We start from the raw sequence: 22,848 nt of genomic DNA on the forward strand, positions 1-22,848 counted from the left end.
TCAGCTGGATTTTCATCCTAGAAACATTACTGGAATTCTTAACAATTTAAGAACTAACATGGCTGCTAGTGTAGCATCCTTATATAGATTTCTGCATGGAATATTCTGGATTATTCCAGGTGGTACTTGTACAGTTTAATGAAGACATTAAAAAATGAAAATATCGAAAAAAAAGTTTAAATTATATGTATCCGTTATGGAATGAAGTTCTCCAAAAAAAAAAATTTCACTTAATTTCATCAAGTAGTTTTTTTTTTTTTTTTTTACAGCGAATAATTTGTTATGATACCGAGCAAAAGGGTTGATTTTTAGGAAGAAAAGCTAGTATTAAAGATGGGGAGGAAGTGTCGGCGCTTTAACTGCAGTTATCTCCCCCATGGCATTTCTAAAATTCAAACAAAAATTTTTAAAAATCCACGATGTCTGCCTTCAACGCGCTCTCATAAAAACGTTTTTCCGCTGAAAAAAAAACAAAAAAAAACGGATACGTACAATATAACCTTTTTTCGATATTTTCATTTTTTAATGTCTTGATTAAACTGTACAAGTACCTCACAGATTGTTCTGAAACGTTTTAAATAGGACATTTTAACGTTCTATTTAGAATATCATGACACAGAATTCTCTGGATTGTTCGAGATTGTTCCGAAAACGTTCTAAACAGAATATTTAAATATTCTATTCATTTTTATAAGTAAAATGCTTTTTCATAACAAGAAACGGAAACAAATGGCCACTCATTTAAAATGAAAAATATTCACTTTCGTGTTCACACACACACACACACACACACACCATGTTCACTCACCTTGATCTTTAAGAGTTTCGGATATCACAATTCCATCTTCAGGAAATTTGGCAATACTTGTACCGGATGCGTAGTATACTGCAGAAACGAAGAAACAAATATTGGAATTATGTTTCGGAATTGTTGAGGTGAAGATAAATAAAAGACCAGAGACGGGTTAGTTTCGAAATCAATTTCTTAAATTCACCTACTTGCATGCCAGTATTATGTTTCTAAATTTTTGAGATAAGGATTGATAGTTTGTATCATTTTGATTATTCGGATTACTGTTCTGTTCTCATCTTCTGTGCTATTTTAACATTTCAGTTGATGGACTTTTTTTTGGGGGGGGGGGGGTTACATGGAGGTAACCACTTATCAAGGCCTGGAAGCCACTCAGGGATAAGGGTTATTGCATGTACAGTAATCAATGGGATAGTATCATAGTAATAGTTAGTATTGGAGATTTGATGAAGTGCCTTACTTAAGGGGGCGGTTCATCAGGAATTTGTTTATGTTGGTCTCGAAGACATCCAAGTTGTGGTCAGGTGGGAAACATGCAAACGGAAGAGAGTTCCACAGGCGTGCAGTTCTAAGAAAGAGGCTTTGTTCATGGAATCTACGTTTTGATTTAGGCACAGATAAAGAGTGAGGAAGATTACTGACAGTGGTTTCAACTAGACGGGTGTTTTTCATGAAAGATTAGCGCGGGGGGGGGACCAGAGATTGGAGCTCAGACGAGCACTTGCCATGGATATAACGATAAAACAAAGACAGGCTCGCAACGTCTCTTCTGTGGGAGAGAGGTTGCAGGGAAGAGAAAAGGGCATCCCCCACTAAGCCATGAAGTCTATTTTGTACTCTGTCAAGGCAAGATAGGCTGTTTTTAGCAGCTCCAGCCCAGATGTGGATCTCCATCCTTGGACATACTTGGCTTTTTTTGTATCTACCCAAGTGGATTGATAAATCCTCCAGGCAACGGCCAAAAGACAGAGGCGGCCAACAGCAGACACCTATGTCACCATGTTAAATGTATTACATATTCTGACATGCACACACACCAACTCCACTAGATGAGTCACGGGCCGTTACAATAGACATTAAAGAATCTGAGGACAATAGTCCGTTATACAAGCACATTTTATAACAATTTTGCCGCTTGTCAGATTAGTCGGGTTATTTCTGTTGAGATGGCACAAGTGCTAAGGGTTCGTCAGAGCACATTCTATTAAAATACTTGTTAAACAGGCACACAGATGCAACACTGCGCAAACAGAACAGGGGGTCGCAGTTTGTTTGATAGTGCGGGACCTGTTAGGTTAGAGACTCTTTTTGGATGCACTAGCCCAGATGTGGCAACAATATCCAATGTATGTTTATATTATTTAAAATTATAAAAAATTTCTCTATACATTGTTTAAAATTAAAAATAAAAAAGGTTTATATTATTTAAAATTATAAAAATTTCTCTATACATTGTTTAAAATTATAAAAATTTCAATTGTTTAAAATTAAAAATAAAAAATGTCTATATTATTTAAAATTATAAAAATTTCAATTGTTTAAAATTAAAAATAAAAAATGTCTATATTATTTAAAATTATGAAAATTTCTATTCATAGTGTTTAAATTAAAAATAAGAGTTCTGTATATATTGTTTAAAATTAAAAGAGGTTTAAATTGTTTATCATTATAAGAATTTCTATTTATATTGTTTAGATTTTTAAAAAGTTCTGTTATATATTGTGTAATTTAAAAATAAAAAAAGGTGTATATTGCATAAACTTTTAAAGTTCTATATATATTGTTCAAAACTACAAAAACGTATATTTATATTGTTCAAAACTACAAAAACTTATATTTATATTGTTCAAAACTACAAAAACGTATATTTATATTGTTCAAAACTACAAAGACGTATATTTATATTGTTCAAAACTACAAAAACTTATATTTATATTTTTTTTTTTTTTTTTTTTTTTTTTTTTTACACAGAGATCACCACTTATCAAGGCCCGGAAGCCGCTCAGGGATAAGGGTTATTGCAAGTACATTATGTTAGTGAGGAGATTTGATGAAGTGTTTACTTAAGGAGGCGGTTCATTAGGAATTTGTTAACATTAGACTTGAAGACATCCAAGTTGTAGTCCGGAGGGAAGCAGGCAGACGGAACAGAGTTCCACAGGCGTGCAGTTCTAAGAAAGAAGCTTTGTTCATGAAATCCGCGTTTTGATTTAGGCACAGATATAGAGTGGGGGAAATTTTTCACAGTGGATTCAGCTAAACGGGTGTTTTTCGTGAAAGATTGGCGAGGGGGGACCAGGGATTGGAGTTCAGATGAGCACCTGCCATGAAAATAACGATAAAACAAGGATAGGCTTGCAACGTCTCTTCTGTGGGAGAGGGGTTGCAAGGTAGAGAAAAGAGCATCCCCCACTAAACCACGAAGTCTATTTTGTACTCTGTCAAGGCATGATAGGCTGTTTTTGGCAGCTCCTGCCCAGATATGGCAGCAGTATTCCATCCTTGGCCGTACTTGGCTTTTATATAGATAGAGAATTGCATCAGTAGTGAGATATCTTCTGGAGCGGTAGAAGGATCCCACCATCTTTCCAGCGACCTTGGCAACAGACTTGATGTACGTGTTCCATTTCAGATCAGGAGTAAAGGTCAAACCCAGAAGCTTGTCAAAACACGGGGCCTCACCCAGACGAGAGCCATCCATCACAATTGATGCCAGATGGGGATCAGAGCGTTGATGATGTAAGGATAGGAGTTTGGTTTTGGATGCATTAAAGGTAACTAGCCACATCTTCCCCCACTGAACCACGCGCTCGAGATCAGAGGAGAAAGAATCAGATAGAACTTCGTCATTTACAGCCTTTGATGTGTTGCCATAGATGGTCGTGTCATCAGCATAGATGTCAACGAATGATTTAAGTATGTGTTTAGGGAGGTCATTGATGTAGATCAGGAAGAGAGTTGGGCCCAGGATTGACCCCTGAGGGACTCCAGCATTTATATTGCAGGCCTCCGATTTTTGACCATCTACCACTACTCTTATGAGCCTATCGGAGAGAAATGATTTAATGATTGAGAAAACATTTCCAGTTATACCGTAGCTGGAAATCTTGTGAAGTAGACCCTTATGCCACACTTTGTCGAAGGCCTTTGATATGTCAAGAGCAATTGCCCTAGAAAGGAAGCCTTTGTCAAGAGATTCACTAATCCTGTGGGATATAACCGTCAGCACATCTGCGGTAGATCTTGCAGAGCGGAAACCATATTGTGTGTCACTAAGAAAGTTATTCCTGCTGAGGTGGTTGACTATTTCTCTATTTAATATGGATTCCAGCAACTTACTCATAACACAGAGAAGACTTATTGGTCTGTACTGAGAGGGAGATGACTTATCGCCTGAATTCTTAAATACAGGGCAAACTGATGAGGTCTTCCAGGGGGTCGGAAAGCACTTCTCCTTAAGGCAGCGCTTAAATAGTTTCGTAAGTATGGGAGCAAGTTCTGGTTGAAGCTTTTTTAACACTATAATTGGGATGCCATCAGGGCCAGTTGCTTTACTGGAATCTAGGTTTTTTATTAGCTTGGCGACCTCATGCACGGATATTTGTATGTTACCTAGCTTGTTCTGTGTTATAGGAGGAAATATGGGGAGTTGATGGCCTTCGTCGCATAGGGTAGAATTAGCTGCAAAGTTCTTTGCAAATAGTTTGGCCTTGTCTGACGCTGACGAGATGACCTCTGGTCCATTGATAATGGTTGGGATAGAATGCACACTTCTGTTCAGGATCCTATTTGTTATTTGCCAGAACTGGTGGGAACCAAGCCGCTGATCAGCTACCTTGGATTTAACAGACTGGGCATATAGCTCTCTTGCATTTTTTATTACTCTTTTACATTGGTTGCTGGCAGTCCTGAAAGCAGCTTTAGTCTCAGTGCATCTATTACGTTGGTAGCTATGGAAAAAGTTGTTTCTGTGCGCAATAGCAGCAGCACATTCTGGGGAGAACCATGGCTGGCTGTTAGGTTTTTGTTGGAATTTTTTAGATGGTATGAATTGGTCTATGCCTACAATTACCCATTTGGTCAGCTCCGATACTATAGAGGACACTTCCTTCTTAAACATGGAGTGTAGAGGTAATTGTTCAAAACTACAAAAACTTATATTTATATTGTTCAAAACTACAAAAACTTATATTTATATTGTTCAAAACTACAAAAACTTATATTTATATTGTTCAAAACTACAAAAACTTATATTTATATTGTTCAAAACTACAAACTTATATTTATATTGTTTAAAATTGTAAAAAACATTCTATATATATATTGTTTAAAATTGTAAAAAACATTCTATATATATATATTGTTTAAAATTGTAAAAAACATTCTATATATATATATATATTGTTTAAAATTGTAAAAAACATTCTATATATATATATATTGTTTAAAATTGTAAAAAACATTCTATATATATATATTGTTTAAAATTGTAAAAAACATTCTATATATATATATATTGTTTAAAATTGTAAAAAACATTCTATATATACATTGTTTAAAATTGTAAAAAACATTCTATATATATATTGTTTAAAATTGTAAAAAACATTCTAAATATATATTGTTTAAAATTGTAAAAAACATTCTATATATATATATTGTTTAAAATTGTAAAAAACATTCTATATATATATTGTTTAAAATTGTAAAAAAATCAATATATATTGTTTAAAATTGTAAAAAAAACTCTATATATATATTGTTTAAAAACATTATATATATATATATATATATATATATATATATATATATGTTTAAAATTTTTAAAAACATTCTATATTTCTATATATGTTTAAAATTTTTAAAAACATTCTATATATATATATTTTGTTTAAAATTGTAAAAAAACATTCTATATATATATATATATATATATATATATATATATTGTTTAAAATAAATAAAATTACTTTTTAAAAAGTTATGTTTATATTGTTTATTTTTAAAAAAGAATTTCTGCATATTTAAAACTGTTGTCTTTTGAAATATCATTGTTTACATAAAAACATAATGGTGATTAGGGGAATTTGGATCCTTGTATGTGATGTAGGGATTGAGAGTATGTTTGCCAGCCATTCTTCAATCTTTTTATTTTTAATGCAAACTAATTTTTTAAAAAAAGATTTTATTTATATTGGTAGGAATGTAGAAAAATAAAATGTATCAATCTATTTAAAAATAAAATGTATCAATCTATTTAAAAATAAAATGTATCAATCTATTTAAAAATAAAATGTATCAATCTATTTAAAAATAAAATGTATCAATCTATTTAAAAATAAAATGTATCAATCTATTTAAAAATAAAATGTATCAATCTATTTAAAAATAAAATGTATCAATCTATTTAAAAATAAAATGTATCAATCTATTTAAAAATAAAATGTATCAATCTATTTAAAAATAAAATGTATCAATCTATTTAAAAATAAAATGTGTAAATCTATTTAAAAATAAAATGTATCAATCTATTTAAAAATAAAATGTATCAATCTATTTAAAAATAAAATGTATCAATCTATTTAAAAATAAAATGTATCAATCTATTTAAAAATAAAATGTATAAATCTATTTAAAAATAAAATGCATAAATCTATTTAAAAATAAAATGTATCAATCTATTTAAAAATAAAATGTATCAATCTATTTAAAAATAAAATGCATAAATCTATTTAAAAATAAAATGTATCAATCTATTTAAAAATAAAATGTATAAATCTATTTAAAAATAAAATGCATAAATCTATTTAAAAATAAAATGCATAAATCTATTTAAAAATAAAATGCATAAATCTATTTAAAAATAAAATGCATAAATCTATTTAAAAATAAAATGTATCAATCTATTTAAAAATAAAATGTATCAATCTATTAAAAAATAAACTGTATCAATCTATTTAAAAATAAAATGTATCAATCTATTAAAAAATAAAATGTATCAATCTATTTAAAAATAAAATGTATCAATCTATTAAAAAATAAAATGTATCAATCTATTTAAAAAATAAAATGTATCAATCTATTTAAAAATAAAATGTATCAATCTATTTAAAAATAAAATGTGTAAATCTATTTAAAAATAAAATGTATCAATCTATTTAAAAATAAAATGTATCAATCTATTTAAAAATAAAATGTATAAATCTATTTAAAAATAAAATGTATCAATCTATTTAAAAATAAAATGCATAAATCTATTTAAAAATAAAATGTATCAATCTATTTAAAAATAAAATGTATCAATCTATTAAAAAATAAAATGTATCAATCTATTTAAAAATAAAATGTATCAATCTATTTAAAAATAAAATGTATAAATCTATTTAAAAATAAAATGTGTAAATCTATTTAAAAATAAAATGTGTAAATCTATTTAAAAATAAAATGTATAAATCTATTTAAAAATAAAATGTATAAATCTATTTAAAAATAAAATGTGTAAATCTATTTAAAAATAAAATGTATCAATCTATTTAAAAATAAAATGTATCAATCTATTTAAAAATAAAATGTATCAATCTATTTAAAAATAAAATGTGTAAATCTATTTAAAAATAAAATGTATAAATCTATTTAAAAATAAAATGTATCAATCTATTTAGAAATAAAATGTATTAATCTATTTAAAAATAAAATGTGTAAATCTATTTAAAAATAAAATGTGTAAATCTATTTAAAAATAAAATGTATCAATCTATTTAAAAATAAAATGTGTAAATCTATTTAAAAATAAAATGTGTAAATCTATTAAAAAATAAAATGTATAAATCTATTTAAAAATAAAATGTAGAAATCTATTTATAAATAAAATGTATCAATCTATTTAAAAATAAAATGTATCAATCTATTTAAAAATAAAATGTATCAATCTATTTAAAAATAAAATGTGTAAATCTATTTAAAAATAAAATGCGTAAATCTATTTAAAAATAAAATGCATAAATCTATTTAAAAATAAAATGCATAAATCTATTTAAAAATAAAATGTATAAATCTATTTAAAAATAAAATGTATAAATCTATTTAAAAATAAAATGTATAAATCTATTTAAAAATAAAATGTATAAATCTATTTAAAAATAAAATGTATCAATCTATTTAAAAATAAAATGTATCAATCTATTTAAAAATAAAATGTGTAAATCTATTTAAAAATAAAATGTATCAATCTATTTAAAAATGAAATGTATCAATCTATTTAAAAATAAAATGCATAAATCTATTTAAAAATAAAATGCATAAATCTATTTAAAAATAAAATGCATAAATCTATTTAAAAATAAAATGTATCAATCTATTTAAAAATAAAATGTATAAATCTATTTAAAAATAAAATGTATCAATCTATTTAAAAATAAAATGTATCAATCTATTTAAAAATAAAATGTATCAATCTATTTAAAAATAAAATGTATCAATCTATTTAAAAATAAAATGTATCAATCTATTTAAAAATAAAATGTATCAATCTATTTAAAAATAAAATGTATCAATCTATTTAAAAATAAAATGTATCAATCTATTTAAAAATAAAATGTATCAATCTATTTAAAAATAAAATGTATCAATCTATTTAAAAATAAAATGTATCAATCTATTTAAAAATAAAATGTGTAAATCTATTTAAAAATAAGATGTGTAAATCTATTTAAAAATAAAATGCATAAATCTATTTAAAAATAAAATGTATCAATCTATTTAAAAATAAAATGTGTAAATCTATTTAAAAATAAAATGTGTAAATCTATTTAAAAATAAAATGTATAAATCTATTTAAAAATAAAATGTATAAATCTATTTAAAAATAAAATGTATAAATCTATTTAAAAATAAAATGTATAAATCTATTTAAAAATAAAATGTATAAATCTATTTAAAAATAAAATGTGTAAATCTATTTAAAAATAAAATGTATAAATCTATTCAACAATAAAATGTATAAATCTATTTAAAAATAAAATGTATCAATCTATTTAAAAATAAAATGTATCAATCTATTTAAAAATAAAATGTATAAATCTATTTAAAAATAAAATGTATCAATCTATTTAACAATAAAATGCATAAATCTATTTAAAAATAAAATGTGTAAATCTATTTAAAAATAAAATGTATAAATCTATTTAAAAATAAAATGAATAAATCTATTTAAAAATAAAATGTATAAATCTATTTAAAAATAAAATGTATCAATCTATTTAAAAATAAAATGTATAAATCTATTTAAAAATAAAATGAATCAATCTATTTAAAAATAAAATGTATCAATCTATTTAAAAATAAAATGTATCAATCTATTTATAAATAAAATGTATCAATCTATTTAAAAATAAAATGTATAAATCTATTTAAAAATAAAATGAATAAATCTATTTAAAAATAAAATGAATAAATCTATTTAAAAATAAAATGTATAAATCTATTTAAAAATAAAATGTATAAATCTATTTAAAAATAAAATGTATAAATCTATTTAAAAATAAAATGTATAAATCTATTTAAATTTAAAATGAATAAATCTATTTAAAAATAAACTGTATAAATCTATTTAAAAATAAAATGTATCAATCTATTTAAAAATAAAATGTATAAATCTATTTAAAAATAAAATGTATAAATCTATTTAAAAATAAAATGTATAAATCTATTTAAAAATAAAATGAATAAATCTATTTAAAAATAAAATGTATAAATCTATTTAAAAATAAAATGTATCTATTTAAAAATAAAATGTATAAATCTATTTAAAAATAAAATGTATAAATCTATTTAAAAATAAAATGAATAAATCTATTTAAAAATAAAATGTATCAATCTATTTAAAAATAAAATGTATCAATCTATTTAAAAATAAAATGTATAAATCTATTTAAAAATAAAATGAATAAATCTATTTAAAAATAAAATGTATCAATCTATTTAAAAATAAAATGTAGAAATCTATTTAAAAATAAAATGCATAAATCTATTTAAAAATAAAATGTATAAATCTATTTAAAAATAAAATGAATAAATCTATTTAAAAATAAAATGAATAAATCTATTTAAAAATAAAATGTATAAATCTATTTAAAAATAAAATGAATAAATCTATTTAAAAATAAAATGTATAAATCTATTTAAAAAAAAAAATGCATAAATCTATTTAAAAATAAAATGTATAAATCTATTTAAAAATAAAATGAATAAATCTATTTAAAAATAAAATGCATAAATCTATTTAAAAATAAAATGTATAAATCTATTTAAAAATAAAATGAATAAATCTATTTAAAAATAAAATGTATAAATCTATTTAAAAATAAAATGCATAAATCTATTTAAAAATAAAATGTATAAATCTATTTAAAAATAAAATGCATAAATCTATTTAAAAATAAAATGTATAAATCTATTTAAAAATAAAATGAATAAATCTATTTAAAAATAAAATGCATAAATCTATTTAAAAATAAAATGTGTAAATCTATTTAAAAATAAAATGTATAAATCTATTTAAAAATAAAATGTATAAATCTATTTAAAAATAAAATGTGTAAATCTATTTAAAAATAAAATGTATCAATCTATTTAAAAATAAAATGTATCAATCTATTTAAAAATAAAATGTATCAATCTATTTAAAAATAAAATGTGTAAATCTATTTAAAAATAAAATGTATAAATCTATTTAAAAATAAAATGTATCAATCTATTTAGAAATAAAATGTATTAATCTATTTAAAAATAAAATGTGTAAATCTATTTAAAAATAAAATGTGTAAATCTATTTAAAAATAAAATGTATCAATCTATTTAAAAATAAAATGTGTAAATCTATTTAAAAATAAAATGTGTAAATCTATTAAAAAATAAAATGTATAAATCTATTTAAAAATAAAATGTAGAAATCTATTTATAAATAAAATGTATCAATCTATTTAAAAATAAAATGTATCAATCTATTTAAAAATAAAATGTATCAATCTATTTAAAAATAAAATGTGTAAATCTATTTAAAAATAAAATGCGTAAATCTATTTAAAAATAAAATGCATAAATCTATTTAAAAATAAAATGCATAAATCTATTTAAAAATAAAATGTATAAATCTATTTAAAAATAAAATGTATAAATCTATTTAAAAATAAAATGTATAAATCTATTTAAAAATAAAATGTATAAATCTATTTAAAAATAAAATGTATCAATCTATTTAAAAATAAAATGTATCAATCTATTTAAAAATAAAATGTGTAAATCTATTTAAAAATAAAATGTATCAATCTATTTAAAAATGAAATGTATCAATCTATTTAAAAATAAAATGCATAAATCTATTTAAAAATAAAATGCATAAATCTATTTAAAAATAAAATGCATAAATCTATTTAAAAATAAAATGCATCAATCTATTTAAAAATAAAATGTATAAATCTATTTAAAAATAAAATGTATCAATCTATTTAAAAATAAAATGTATCAATCTATTTAAAAATAAAATGTATCAATCTATTTAAAAATAAAATGTATCAATCTATTTAAAAATAAAATGTATCAATCTATTTAAAAATAAAATGTATCAATCTATTTAAAAATAAAATGTATCAATCTATTTAAAAATAAAATGTATCAATCTATTTAAAAATAAAATGTATCAATCTATTTAAAAATAAAATGTATCAATCTATTTAAAAATAAAATGTATCAATCTATTTAAAAATAAAATGTGTAAATCTATTTAAAAATAAGATGTGTAAATCTATTTAAAAATAAAATGCATAAATCTATTTAAAAATAAAATGTATCAATCTATTTAAAAATAAAATGTGTAAATCTATTTAAAAATAAAATGTGTAAATCTATTTAAAAATAAAATGTATAAATCTATTTAAAAATAAAATGTATAAATCTATTTAAAAATAAAATGTATAAATCTATTTAAAAATAAAATGTATAAATCTATTTAAAAATAAAATGTATAAATCTATTTAAAAATAAAATGTGTAAATCTATTTAAAAATAAAATGTATAAATCTATTTAAAAATAAAATGTATAAATCTATTTAAAAATAAAATGTATCAATCTATTTAAAAATAAAATGTATCAATCTATTTAAAAATAAAATGTATAAATCTATTTAAAAATAAAATGTATCAATCTATTTAACAATAAAATGCATAAATCTATTTAAAAATAAAATGTGTAAATCTATTTAAAAATAAAATGTATAAATCTATTTAAAAATAAAATGAATAAATCTATTTAAAAATAAAATGTATAAATCTATTTAAAAATAAAATGTATCAATCTATTTAAAAATAAAATGTATCAATCTATTTAAAAATAAAATGTATAAATCTATTTAAAAATAAAATGAATCAATCTATTTAAAAATAAAATGTATCAATCTATTTAAAAATAAAATGTATCAATCTATTTATAAATAAAATGTATCAATCTATTTAAAAATAAAATGTATAAATCTATTTAAAAATAAAATGAATAAATCTATTTAAAAATAAAATGAATAAATCTATTTAAAAATAAAATGTATAAATCTATTTAAAAATAAAATGTATAAATCTATTTAAAAATAAAATGTATAAATCTATTTAAAAATAAAATGTATAAATCTATTTAAATTTAAAATGAATAAATCTATTTAAAAATAAACTGTATAAATCTATTTAAAAATAAAATGTATCAATCTATTTAAAAATAAAATGTATAAATCTATTTAAAAATAAAATGTATAAATCTATTTAAAAATAAAATGTATAAATCTATTTAAAAATAAAATGAATAAATCTATTTAAAAATAAAATGTATAAATCTATTTAAAAATAAAATGTATCTATTTAAAAATAAAATGTATAAATCTATTTAAAAATAAAATGTATAAATCTATTTAAAAATAAAATGAATAAATCTATTTAAAAATAAAATGTATCAATCTATTTAAAAATAAAATGTATCAATCTATTTAAAAATAAAATGTATAAATCTATTTAAAAATAAAATGAATAAATCTATTTAAAAATAAAATGTATCAATCTATTTAAAAATAAAATGTAGAAATCTATTTAAAAATAAAATGCATAAATCTATTTAAAAATAAAATGTATAAATCTATTTAAAAATAAAATGAATAAATCTATTTAAAAATAAAATGAATAAATCTATTTAAAAATAAAATGTATAAATCTATTTAAAAATAAAATGAATAAATCTATTTAAAAATAAAATGTATAAATCTATTTAAAAATAAAATGTATAAATCTATTTAAAAAAAAAAATGCATAAATCTATTTAAAAATAAAATGTATAAATCTATTTAAAAATAAAATGAATAAATCTATTTAAAAATAAAATGCATAAATCTATTTAAAAATAAAATGTATAAATCTATTTAAAAATAAAATGAATAAATCTATTTAAAAATAAAATGTATAAATCTATTTAAAAATAAAATGCATAAATCTATTTAAAAATAAAATGTATAAATCTATTTAAAAATAAAATGCATAAATCTATTTAAAAATAAAATGTATAAATCTATTTAAAAATAAAATGAATAAATCTATTTAAAAATAAAATGCATAAATCTATTTAAAAATAAAATGTATAAATCTATTAAAAAATAAAATGTATAAATCTATTAAAAAATAAAATGTATCAATCTATTTAAAAATAAAATGAATCAATCTATTTAAAAATAAAATGTATAAATCTATTTAAAAATAAAATGTATCAATCTATTTAAAAATAAAATGTATCAATCTATTTAAAAATAAAATGTATCAATCTATTTAAAAATAAAATGAATAAATCTATTTAAAAATAAAATGAATAAATCTATTTAAAAATAAAATGAATCAATCTATTTAAAAATAAAATGAATAAATCTATTTAAAAATAAAATGTATCAATCTATTTAAAAATAAAATGTATAAATCTATTTAAAAATTAAATGTATCAATCTATTTAAAAATAAAATGTATCAATCTATTAAAAAATAAAATGTATCTATTTAAAAATAAAATGAATCAATCTATTTAAAAATAAAATGTATCAATCTATTTAAAAATAAAATGTATCTATTTAAAAATAAAATGTATAAATCTATTTAAAAATAAAATGTATAAATCTATTTAAAAATAAAATGTATAAATCTATTTAAAAATAAAATGTATAAATCTATTTAAAAATAAAATGTATAAATCTATTTAAAAATAAAATGAATAAATCTATTTAAAAATAAAATGTATAAATCTATTTAAAAATAAAATGCATAAATCTATTTAAAAATAAAATGAATCAATCTATTTAAAAATAAAATGAATCAATCTATTTAAAAATAAAATGTATCTATTTAAAAATAAAATGAATCAATCTATTTAAAAATAAAATGAATCAATCTATTTAAAAATAAAATGTATCAATCTAATTAAAAATAAAATGTATCAATCTATTTAAAAATAAAATGTATCAATCTATTTAAAAATAAAATGTATCAATCTATTTAAAAATAAAATGTATCAATCTATTTAAAAATAAAATGTATAAATCTATTTAAAAATAAAATGTATAAATCTATTTAAAAATAAAATGTATAAATCTATTTAAAAATAAAATGTATCAATCTATTTAAAAATAAAATGTATCAATCTATTTAAAAATAAAATGAATAAATCTATTTAAAAATAAAATGAATAAATCTATTTAAAAATAAAATGTATCAATCTATTTAAAAATAAAATGAATAAATCTATTTAAAAATAAAATGTATAAATCTATTTAAAAATAAAATGAATAAATCTATTTAAAAATAAAATGAATAAATCTATTTAAAAATAAAATGAATAAATCTATTTAAAAATAAAATGAATCAATCTATTTAAAAATAAAATGAATCAATCTATTTAAAAATAAAATGAATAAATCTATTTAAAAATAAAATGAATAAATCTATTTAAAAATAAAATGTATCTATTTAAAAATAAAATGAATCAATCTATTTAAAAATAAAATGAATCAATCTATTTAAAAATAAAATGTATAAATCTATTTAAAAATAAAATGTATAAATCTATTTAAAAATAAAATGAATAAATCTATTTAAAAATAAAATGAATAAATCTATTTAAAAATAAAATGAATAAATCTATTTAAAAATAAAATGAATAAATCTATTTAAAAATAAAATGTATAAATCTATTTAAAAATAAAATGTATCTATTTAAAAATAAAATGAATCAATCTATTTAAAAATAAAATGAATCAATCTATTTAAAAATAAAATGAATCAATCTATTTAAAAATAAAATGAATCAATCTATTTAAAAATAAAATGTATAAATCTATTAAAAAATAAAATGAATCAATCTATTAAAAAATAAAATGTATCAATCTATTTAAAAATAAAATGACTAAATCTATTTAAAAATAAAATGAATCAATCTATTTAAAAATGAAATGAATCAATCTATTTAAAAATGAAATGAATCAATCTATTTAAAAATAAAATGTATCAATCTATTTAAAAATAAAATGAATAAATCTATTTAAAAATAAAATGAATAAATCTATTTAAAAATGAAATGAATCAATCTATTTAAAAATAAAATGAATCAATCTATTTAAAAATAAAATGTATCAATCTATTTAAAAATAAAATGAATAAATCTATTTAAAAATAAAATGAATAAATCTATTTAAAAATAAAATGAATCAATCTATTAAAAAATAAAATGAATCAATCTATTTAAAAATAAAATGAATAAATCTATTTAAAAATAAAATGAATCAATCTATTTAAAAATAAAATGAATCAATCTATTTAAAAATAAAATGAATCAATCTATTTAAAAATAAAATGAATAAATCTATTTAAAAATGAAATGAATCAATCTATTTAAAAATGAAATGAATCAATCTATTTAAAAATGAAATGAATCAATCTATTTAAAAATGAAATGAATCAATCTATTTAAAAATGAAATGAATCAATCTATTTAAAAATGAAATGAATCAATCTATTTAAAAATAAAATGAATAAATCTATTTAAAAATAAAATGTATCAATCTATTTAAAAATAAAATGAATAAATCTATTAAAAAATAAAATGTATCTATTTAAAAATAAAATGAATAAATCTATTTAAAAATGAAATGTATCAATCTATTTAAAAATAAAATGAATAAATCTATTTAAAAATGAAATGAATCAATCTATTTAAAAATAAAATGAATAAATCTATTTAAAAATAAAATGTATCAATCTATTTAAAAATAAAATGTATCAATCTATTTAAAAATAAAATGAATCAATCTATTTAAAAATAAAATGTATCAATCTATTTAAAAATAAAATGAATAAATCTATTTAAAAATAAAATGAATCAATCTATTTAAAAATAAAATGAATCAATCTATTTAAAAATAAAATGAATCAATCTATTTAAAAATAAAATGTATAAATCTATTTAAAAATAAAATGTATCAATCTATTTAAAAATAAAATGAATCAATCTATTTAAAAACAAAATGAATCAATCTATTTAAAAATGAAATGAATCAATCTATTTAAAAATAAAATGTATCAATCTATTTAAAAATAAAATGAATAAATCTATTTAAAAATAAAATGTATCAATCTATTTAAAAATAAAATGTATCAATCTATTTAAAAATAAAATGTATAAATCTATTTAAAAATAAAATGAATCAATCTATTTAAAAATAAAATGAATCAATCTATTAAAAAATAAAATGTATCTATTTAAAAATAAAATGAATCAATCTATTTAAAAATAAAATGTATAAATCTATTTAAAAATAAAATGAATAAATCTATTTAAAAATGAAATGAATCAATCTATTTAAAAATAAAATGAATAAATCTATTTAAAAATAAAATGAATAAATCTATTTAAAAATAAAATGAATAAATCTATTTAAAAATAAAATGAATAAATCTATTTAAAAATAAAATGAATAAATCTATTTAAAAATAAAATGTATCAATCTATTTAAAAATAAAATGAATAAATCTATTTAAAAATAAAATGTATCAATCTATTTAAAAATAAAATGAATAAATCTATTAAAAAATAAAATGTATCTATTTAAAAATAAAATGAATAAATCTATTTAAAAATGAAATGAATCAATCTATTTAAAAATAAAATGAATAAATCTATTTAAAAATAAAATGAATAAATCTATTTAAAAATAAAATGTATCAATCTATTTAAAAATAAAATGAATAAATCTATTAAAAAATAAAATGTATAAATCTATTTAAAAATAAAATGTATAAATCTATTTAAAAATAAAATGTATAAATCTATTTAAAAATAAAATGAATCAATCTATTTAAAAATAAAATGAATCAATCTATTTAAAAATAAAATGAATCAATCTATTTAAAAATAAAATGAATCAATCTATTTAAAAATAAAATGTATAAATCTATTTAAAAATAAAATGTATCAATCTATTTAAAAATAAAATGTATAAATCTATTTAAAAATAAAATGTATCAATCTATTTAAAAATAAAATGAATAAATCTATTAAAAAATAATATGAATCAATCTATTTAAAAATAAAATGAATCAATCTATTTAAAAATAAAATGAATCAATCTATTTAAAAATAAAATGAATAAATCTATTTAAAAATAAAATGTATCTATTTAAAAATAAAATGAATCAATCTATTTAAAAATAAAATGAATCAATCTATTTAAAAATAAAATGAATAAATCTATTTAAAAATAAAATGTATCTATTTAAAAATAAAATGAATCAATCTATTTAAAAATAAAATGAATCAATCTATTTAAAAATAAAATGAATCAATCTATTTAAAAATAAAATGAATCAATCTATTTAAAAATAAAATGAATCAATCTATTTAAAAATAAAATGAATCAATCTATTTAAAAATAAAATGAATCAATCTATTTAAAAATAAAATGAATCAATCTATTTAAAAATAAAATGAATCAATCTATTAAAAAATAAAATGAATCAATCTATTAAAAAATAAAATGAATCAATCTATTAAAAAATAAAATGTATCAATCTATTTAAAAATAAAATGTATAAATCTATTTAAAAATAAAATGTATAAATCTATTTAAAAATAAAATGTATAAATCTATTTAAAAATAAAATGTATAAATCTATTTAAAAATAAAATGTATAAATCTATTTAAAAATAAAATGTATCAATCTATTTAAAAATAAAATGTATCAATCTATTTAAAAATAAAATGAATCAATCTATTTAAAAATAAAATGTAGAAATCTATTTAAAAATAAAATGTATAAATCTATTTAAAAATAAAATGAATCAATCTATTTAAAAATAAAATGAATCAATCTATTAAAAAATAAAATGTATCTATTTAAAAATAAAATGAATCAATCTATTTAAAAATAAAATGTATAAATCTATTTAAAAATAAAATGTATCAATCTATTTAAAAATAAAATGTATAAATCTATTTTAAAATAAAATGTATCAATCTATTTAAAAATAAAATGTATAAATCTATTTAAAAATAAAATGTATAAATCTATTTAAAAATAAAATGTATAAATCTATTTAAAAATAAAATGTATCAATCTATTTAAAAATAAAATGTATCAATCTATTTAAAAATAAAATGTATCAATCTATTTAAAAATAAAATGTATCAATCTATTTAAAAATAAAATGTATAAATCTATTTAAAAATAAAATGTATCAATCTATTTAAAAATAAAATGTATCAATCTATTTAAAAATAAAATGTATCAATCTATTTAAAAATAAAATGTATAAATCTATTTAAAAATAAAATGTATCAATCTATTTAAAAATAAAATGTATAAATCTATTTAAAAATAAAATGTATCAATCTATTTAAAAATAAAATGTATAAATCTATTTAAAAATAAAATGTATCAATCTATTTAAAAATAAAATGTATCAATCTATTTAAAAATAAAATGTATAAATCTATTTAAAAATAAAATGTATCAATCTATTTAAAAATAAAATGTATAAATCTATTTAAAAATAAAATGTATAAATCTATTTAAAAATAAAATGTATAAATCTATTTAAAAATAAAATGTATAAATCTATTTAAAAATAAAATGTATAAATCTATTTAAAAATAAAATGTATCAATCTATTTAAAAATAAAATGAATAAATCTATTTAAAAATAAAATGTATAAATCTATTTAAAAATAAAATGTATAAATCTATTTAAAAATAAAATGTATCAATCTATTTAAAAATAAAATGTATCAATCTATTTAAAAATAAAATGTATCAATCTATTTAAAAATAAAATGTATCAATCTATTTAAAAATAAAATGTATCAATCTATTTAAAAATAAAATGTATCAATCTATTTAAAAATAAAATGTATCAATCTATTTAAAAATAAAATGTATAAATCTATTTAAAAATAAAATGAATCAATCTATTTAACAATAAAATGCATAAATCTATTTAAAAATAAAATGTGTAAATCTATTTAAAAATAAAATGTATCAATCTATTTAAAAATAAAATGAATCAATCTATTTAAAAATAAAATGAATAAATCTATTTAAAAATAAAATGAATCAATCTATTTAAAAATAAAATGAATAAATCTATTTAAAAATAAAATGAATCAATCTATTTAAAAATAAAATGTATCAATCTATTTAAAAATAAAATGTATAAATCTATTTATAAATAAAATGTATCAATCTATTTAAAAATAAAATGTATAAATCTATTTAAAAATAAAATGAATAAATCTATTTAAAAATAAAATGTATAAATCTATTTAAAAATAAAATGTATAAATCTATTTAAAAATAAAATGTATAAATCTATTTAAAAATAAAATGAATAAATCTATTAAAAAATAAAATGAATCAATCTATTTAAAAATAAAATGAATCAATCTATTTAAAAATAAAATGTATAAATCTATTTAAAAATAAAATGAATCAATCTATTTAAAAATAAAATGAATAAATCTATTTAAAAATAAAATGTATAAATCTATTTAAAAATAAAATGAATCAATCTATTTAAAAATAAAATGTATAAATCTATTTAAAAATAAAATGAATAAATCTATTTAAAAATTAAATGAATGAATCTATTTAAAAATAAAATGAATCAATCTATTAAAAAATAAAATGAATCAATCTATTTAAAAATAAAATGTATCTATTTAAAAATAAAATGAATCAATCTATTTAAAAATAAAATGAATAAATCTATTTAAAAATAAAATGAATCAATCTATTTAAAAATAAAATGAATCAATCTATTTAAAAATAAAATGAATCAATCTATTTAAAAATAAAATGAATCAATCTATTTAAAAATAAAATGTATAAATCTATTAAAAAATAAAATGAATCAATCTATTAAAAAATAAAATGAATCAATCTATTTAAAAATAAAATGTATAAATCTATTTAAAAATAAAATGAATAAATCTATTTAAAAATAAAATGTATAAATCTATTTAAAAATAAAATGAATAAATCTATTTAAAAATAAAATGTATAAATCTATTTAAAAATAAAATGAATAAATCTATTTAAAAATAAAATGTATAAATCTATTTAAAAATAAAATGAATCAATCTATTAAAAATAAAATGTATAAATCTATTTAAAAATAAAATGAATCAATCTATTTAAAAATAAAATGTATAAATCTATTTAAAAATAAAATGAATCAATCTATTAAAAAATAAAATGTATCAATTTAAAAATAAAATGAATCAATCTATTTAAAAATAAAATGAATCAATCTATTTAAAAATAAAATGTATAAATCTATTTAAAAATAAAATGAATCAATCTATTTAAAAATAAAATGTAGAAATCTATTTAAAAATAAAATGTATAAATCTATTTAAAAATAAAATGTATAAATCTATTTAAAAATAAAATGTATAAATCTATTTAAAATAAAATGTATCAATCTATTTAAAAATAAAATGTATCAATCTATTTAAAATAAAATGTATCAATCTATTTAAAAATAAAATGTATCAATCTATTTAAAAATAAAATGTATAAATCTATTTAAAAATAAAATGTATAAATCTATTTAAAAATAAAATGTATAAATCTATTTAAAAATAAAATGTATCAATCTATTTAAAAATAAAATGTATAAATCTATTTAAAAATAAAATGTATAAATCTATTTAAAAATAAAATGAATCAATCTATTTAAAAATAAAATGTATCAATCTATTTAAAAATAAAATGTATAAATCTATTTAAAAATAAAATGTATCAATCTATTTAAAAATAAAATGTATCAATCTATTTAAAAATAAAATGTATCAATCTATTTAAAAATAAAATGTATCAATCTATTTAAAAATAAAATGTATCTATTTAAAAATAAAATGAATCAATCTATTTAAAAATAAAATGTAGAAATCTATTTAAAAATAAAATGAATCAATCTATTTAAAAATAAAATGTGTACATCTATTTAAAAATAAAATGTATAAATCTATTTAAAAATAAAATGTATCAATCTATTTAAAAATAAAATGTATCAATCTATTTAAAAATAAAATGTATCAATCTATTTAAAAATAAAATGTATCAATCTATTTAAAAATAAAATGTATCAATCTATTTAAAAATAAAATGTATAAATCTATTTAAAAATAAAATGTATCAATCTATTTAAAAATAAAATGTATCTATTTAAAAATAAAATGAATCAATCTATTTAAAAATAAAATGTAGAAATCTATTTAAAAATAAAATGTAGAAATCTATTTAAAAATAAAATGTAGAAATCTATTTAAAAATAAAATGTAGAAATCTATTTAAAAATAAAATGTAGAAATCTATTTAAAAATAAAATGTATAAATCTATTTAAAAATAAAATGTATAAATCTATTTAAAAATAAAATGTATCAATCTATTTAAAAATAAAATGTATCAATCTATTTAAAAATAAAATGTAGAAATCTATTTAAAAATAAAATGTATCTATTTAAAAATAAAATGAATCAATCTATTTAAAAATAAAATGTATCAATCTATTTAAAAATAAAATGTATCTATTTAAAAATAAAATGTATCTATTTAAAAATAAAATGTATAAATCTATTTAAAAATAAAATGTATAAATCTATTTAAAAATAAAATGTATAAATCTATTTAAAAATAAAATGTATAAATCTATTTAAAAATAAAATGTATCTATTTAAAAATAAAATGTATAAATCTATTTAAAAATAAAATGTATAAATCTATTTAAAAATAAAATGTAGAAATCTATTTAAAAATAAAATGTATAAATCTATTTAAAAATAAAATGTATCAATCTATTTAAAAATAAAATGTATAAATCTATTTAAAAATAAAATGTATAAATCTATTTAAAAATAAAATGTATAAATCTATTTAAAAATAAAATGTATAAATCTATTTAAAAATAAAATGTAGAAATCTATTTAAAAATAAAATGTATAAATCTATTTAAAAATAAAATGTATCAATCTATTTAAAAATAAAATGTATCAATCTATTTAAAAATAAAATGTATAAATCTATTTAAAAATAAAATGTAGAAATCTATTTAAAAATAAAATGTATCAATCTATTTAAAAATAAAATGTATCTATTTAAAAATAAAATGAATCAATCTATTTAAAAATAAAATGTATAAATCTATTTAAAAATAAAATGTATAAATCTATTTAAAAATAAAATGTATCAATCTATTTAAAAATAAAATGTATCAATCTATTTAAAAATAAAATGTAGAAATCTATTTAAAAATAAAATGTAGAAATCTATTTAAAAATAAAATGTATAAATCTATTTAAAAATAAAATGTATAAATCTATTTAAAAATAAAATGCATTAATCTATTTAAAAATAAAATGTATAAATCTATTTAAAAATAAAATGTATCAATCTATTTAAAAATAAAATGTATC

General features: G+C 16.5%; 1 protein-coding gene across 1 annotated transcript in view; it reads right to left on the bottom strand.

Moving 5' to 3' along the window:
- Positions 1-22,848, bottom strand: part of LOC145268837 (membrane-bound transcription factor site-1 protease-like) — a 171,063-nt gene that overhangs the window by 36,760 nt on the left and 111,455 nt on the right. Inside the window, exon 26 of the mRNA XM_080124504.1 lies at positions 809-886. Within this exon, the coding sequence (XP_079980630.1) occupies positions 809-886 (78 nt within the window). The remainder of the gene's footprint in view (positions 1-808; positions 887-22,848) is intronic.

The sequence above is a fragment of the Euprymna scolopes genome, chromosome 44, assembly GCF_053919585.1.
Source record: "Euprymna scolopes isolate OS-2025 chromosome 44, ASM5391958v1, whole genome shotgun sequence".
NCBI lineage: Eukaryota > Metazoa > Mollusca > Cephalopoda > Sepiida > Sepiolidae > Euprymna > Euprymna scolopes.